The sequence below is a fragment of the Gordionus sp. m RMFG-2023 genome, chromosome 2, assembly GCF_954871325.1.
Source record: "Gordionus sp. m RMFG-2023 chromosome 2, tfGorSpeb1-WG-v2, whole genome shotgun sequence".
Classification (NCBI taxonomy): Eukaryota; Metazoa; Nematomorpha; class Gordioida; order Chordodea; family Parachordodidae; genus Gordionus; species Gordionus sp. m RMFG-2023.
This window is the reverse complement of record NC_088776.1, coordinates 15,071,948-15,077,139: the sequence shown is the minus strand read 5'-3', so window position 1 is coordinate 15,077,139 and position 5,192 is coordinate 15,071,948. Positions and strand designations below refer to the sequence as shown.

The 5,192-nt window shown below is 26.5% G+C and overlaps 1 protein-coding gene across 1 annotated transcript; it reads right to left on the bottom strand.

The window, feature by feature from the left end:
- Positions 1-465: 465 nt before the first annotated feature.
- Positions 466-3,821, bottom strand: LOC135923187 (DNA-directed RNA polymerase II subunit RPB3-like). Its single transcript, XM_065457800.1, has 8 exons — positions 3,669-3,821; positions 3,576-3,625; positions 3,157-3,278; positions 2,904-3,032; positions 2,719-2,770; positions 2,401-2,569; positions 1,710-1,747; positions 466-1,613 (listed from the first exon to the last, which is right to left on the bottom strand). Exons 1-8 carry the CDS (start codon positions 3,752-3,754, stop codon positions 1,432-1,434), a joined length of 828 nt encoding a protein of 275 aa, XP_065313872.1. The 5' UTR covers positions 3,755-3,821; the 3' UTR covers positions 466-1,431.
- Positions 3,822-5,192: the final 1,371 nt, after the last annotated feature.

The following is a 5,192-nucleotide window of genomic DNA, read 5'->3' as shown; positions in this document are numbered from 1 at the left end:
GCCACAAAGGCCGATATACTTGGCTAAATTAAATAATACATAATTTTTCTAGATAGCTACTTGTAATTCAAGATTACTAATACATTCTTCTAAAGATCTATCAATAAAGAAGGAATATATTTTTATAAGAGTAATAATAGGCTTTTGAGCTTTATCATTGGCCTTTTAAATCGATAAAATTTAATAGGACAGTCCATATATAATTTCAGTGGTATAAATTTGACCTTGAAACATTTAGTGAGCTGATAAAAAAATTTACAATCATCATTTATTTCCTAAAAAAATTAAATAAGATGATGGAAATTTTAAAATATGGAATTAACCATAAACTACAGAATTTTATACGAAATACAAAAATAATTGCTGGAATAATATTCGAATATTTTTTTACTATTCAATTCTAAATAACAAGAATAAAATTATTCAATTCGAGAATTCATTAAGAGCAAGGTGTATGGGATATTTTCAAGAGCGAGAAAAACAAGGAATTGCTAAAAAAAATAGATTGGAATAGAATCAAAGTGTTAATAGATTGAGGTGTTTTGGCGGGATCAAGCCTTGAGGAAGACCAAAGAAACGTGGATGAAGGTGATAACACGAATGGCATGAGAATAAGGGGCCTTACGAATAAATAGTAATATTGCAGACCGTAAAAGTTGATGAAGGGGGAAAACAGGTTTAAACCTGGAAAATGGTCATTGTGATAGGATGAATACAATTATTTGTTTATTTATTTTATTCATCAAAAAAAAGTAATATGTACAATCTTAAAAAATATATTATTTGTTAGTTAAATATTTACAAAATCTTGATAAACAAAAATATTTTTGCATATAATGAAATAAAAATGGCTACAAGAAAAAAATACTTTTAATATTGAAAATGAATATAAAAACAAAATTCTAAAATCCTAAATTTTTAAAAAGGGTTCTGATTCGGGTTCGATAATGACAATTCATGGTTTCATTCCAGCCATAAAATTGGAACATAAGAGCAAAAAAGGTTCTCGGGGGAGAAAAATATTAGCGTATTAATCCTTTGCGAAATGCATAAGATTATTCTATGATTTTTTTTTGAATAGACGCCTAATAAAAAATAATGCAAAAAATAAATTAAAGAAAAATCGATAGAAGCTACATGCTTTAAGATAAGAAACATTAAGCAATAGAATACTAATGGGAAAAGAGATTATGATCAGATTGGAATTCCTATTCCCAGAAAAAAAACCACCCTATCACGGCCTACAATGGCAACTTGTGCAGGAACATAATACACGGCTTTTTATAAAAGATACGAGGATAAGGCAAAAAAAAATATTCTTGAATTAGAATCCAAAAAAAAATTATTATATAAACTTTATTTTCCTATAATCCTTGAATAAAAAGTTCAACACTAATAGTAATAATAATAAATGGTAAAATTTTTGTCATTTTAATTGATAGCGAGAGCGTTTGTTTGTATTTCCTGTGCTAATTGTGTTTGCAAATCTGTCAATTTCCGTTTTAGTGTGCTTATTGCTGACAATACTATATTTTCAGGTTTGAGAGCTCCTGTAGACTCGATGTTAAAATAAAATTTGTTTGGTTTTCCCATAGGGTCATATTCAGCTTGATCTAGCAATTTTTAATAACAAGTTATATAAAATTTATAAAAAATATCGAAATTTATATAAAATTATATTTCCAGAATTAAATGAATAAAAGATTTACATGTGTCATCATCTAATTCGGAATATTCACTCTTTGGCCTAAAAAACATAAAATATCAATATATTTTTTTTAAGAAAATAATATGCAAAGATAAGTTAGATAAATTTTTGATCTGATTTTAGGATCAGTTCAATTTTGGTTCACTTTTTAGGGCTAGCAGCTATTTTATTGGTAAGAATATTAGGCTAAAATTCTGTTAAATTATTTTCTTGTGAATTATTTCATAATATTATAAGAATAAATAAAAATTATTTGGTTCATTTAAACAAATCTAATATGAATTATGCACTTTTAAATTCACATTTGATTATGCCTACCATGAGTAATGGTGTGCTAAATATTTGCAAAGTTTATACTTGAAAGGTGGTTTGAGTTAGTAGAGAAAGTCAATTAGCAAATATATTACTGATATTACAATATTTTAAAAATTCTAGGATAGAGCTCTATGTTATATTACTTATTTCTCATTTTATAATTAGTTAAGATCAGTAGTCCAGTTGTCAGAATGTTATAATTTTGAAAAAATAGATGTCAGCTGCAGGCAGAATGGATTTTAATAACTCTGGGTTTATTCACTTAAACAGGTCACGACACTGTTGACCTTTACTATAAATAATTTTCTGATCTATTCTTAGTTTTTGATAATTTAATAAATCTTTATTTCTTAATGTTTGGTATAATAATTTTAAACCATTCTTCTGGTTTGGGGTATAGTGTGTGTCTCAAGGCATTATCCGGGTCATATTCAAAGGCAACTCCACAAGTGGGGTTCCATTTGGCATGTTCTTTCCCAAATCCTTTTTTGGCATATGCTTTCAATTTCAGTTCTTGTCCTACTCTTAATTTGACTATCAATATATCTTGTTTAATTTTTTTTATTTAAGTTTATAATCAGTAATAATTTTGTATTCAAATAGATTAAAATTTTATAAATTTAAGGCTTTAAATTAATTAATTTAATAGTTTCCATATAAAATTACAATTTATCATAAATAAAAATAGGAACTACCATCAATATCACCGTATTCATTAGATTCATCCTCTCTGTTTTTTGATGTGACCTTTATAATTGTGTAAACAAAATTATATATTTAAATAATTTAAGTTAAAGGTAAAGCTAGTATAATTGAAATATATTATTTTTTGAATCTTGATAAAAATAATATATTATAAGAAAAAAGGTAAAATCCTCACAGGAATACATTTGTTGTCTATAGATAAAAGATTGGCAGAAGTTACAAGTCTTGTTTTGTTATCCAAACATTTAAAATTTAGAGTAAATTCAACAGAACAATTTGGGCAAAATTCTTGGCAATCACAATCCTATAATTTGATAATATATTTGATTTAACAGTATATTAAAATATTGAATAGCTTAATGATCAAATAGTTATAAGTTTGTAAATAAATTATTAAAGTTTGATGGGCTCAAAAATGGTAACATTACCCTTGTATATAATAATTTATCGACTAATTCATCACTGGTCAAAGGTATCAACCCCAATCTATGTGCAATAAACTCATCATGTAAAACAGAGGAATTAGCATCAATTTGTACCCAATCAATAGCTTGTATAAAAATAAAATGCAAGATAATACATATTTTTTACATATCCAAATGTATTGTTAATGGCCCACATAAAATTTTAGAAAAATAATATGATGCTCATAGATAGAAGAAAGGTTGGATCTCTATTTACCAAAACTTCAGGTTTAGATAGTATAAATAAATCTTAGTGGGGCCATTCTTAATAATTGACCCAAATTAACAAAACTATCAAAATGGTTTGATATTTTTATTATTTTTAAATATAAAAATTATATCTCTTAAAATAGATTTCTAAACATGAGATATATTTAAAATACCTAAAGTTGGAACTTCTGCCATGCATACTCGTCGCAAGCTATTAGCCATGCTGTAAAATTAACAATATATCTGATCAAAGTAGATATTTATACCTCAAATCGGTGTCTTCAATAGAAAACTTAACATTCTCCACTGTTAGTTCTGTAATATTTATAGTAGGTTGATTAGCAAACGGCATGATAAAGTTTTTCGAAAATCATACGATTGACTACCTATCACTTATCCTATCTTATGGCTCAACCAAATAAATATGTCATTGGGCCCAACTCAAGAATTATGAACCACATGACCTGTCACCTGCCATACTTGATAATTATACTATGAATATATTATTTTTGTAATTATTCTATTTATTATAGTTATATTCTAGTCTAACAAAAATTATATATACATTCCCTCTACAAAAATTTGAAGTATATTTTATGACATTTTTAAAACCCTAAACATTGATGGATGCAAGATAATTTAACAACCAAAAAAAATCTATTTAATTTATCTCTTAATAACTATGACTAAGCAACATTTCTAGATTGTAGATCTGAATAAAATAATTTCTGAGACTGCCTACTACCTACAAGAAAGAAACTGCAAAAGACATACCTAAAAAGATTGAGCCTTCGATATCGTTACTAATTTTCGGATCTAGAAGAGAAATATAAGAATGACTTGAATCAGATATTTTATTTGAAACAACATTATTAGTTTCCATAGGCATAGCCAGGTGGGGGGGGGGGGTCAAGGAAAATTACCTCCCCCCTTCAAAAATTTATCTTTGTGAATATCATTTTAAGCTAATAAAAAATATCCCCCTTAGTCCTCGCCCCACTCCCTGGCCCCAAATAATATATGCATATATCTTAAACAATAATTTGAAAAGAATGTAAAAGTTGATATTTTTTATAAAATTATTCATCATAATTTATACATTTTTAGAAAAAAGCATTTATATATAAAAAAAGTGAACCAAAAATGCTTTATAAGAAAGGGAATATAAGCCAAAGATGTCTTAGGATAAAAATGAAACGTATTTTAATTATTAATAATAAATCCATAAAATTACTAAATAATATAATACATCAAATATAATTTTTTATGAAGTGAATAATTTTAATTATTTATCTTTAAAATCATTTTAAAAAAGTGAAATTAATCTTCTAGGCTCACCTTTATGCAGTTTTTCCAACTGTGAGGTGTTCGTGGAAAAATTTTTCGAAAGCTTATTAGGACTTGAAACTATTTTAAACGAAATTCCTTCACACCAGAGCTTTTTTCTTTTAAAAATATATTTATTTTTACTAAAGATTTTACATATTTTTAGATTTTCTTCCTTTTTTTTAAATAATGAAATTATTAATCGTGTTCATTTTAAATATTAAATTGGAAGATTTTAATTGGGGTTTCTCACAATTACCCTCGAAAATGAGGGTTTAGATTTATATCCTTTAAATCTTATATCTCTTTCCTCATTTTTGGCATCGCGTTTGATGAATAACGCCATGATATCTTCTTTTATCTCTCCTAAAGATAACCTTTTAAACTCAGCCTTGACAGCCTGGGTATCTTTAGCTCCACCTGAAGCTGTCTTACCAACAATCTTAACACACCAATCTAGTTTC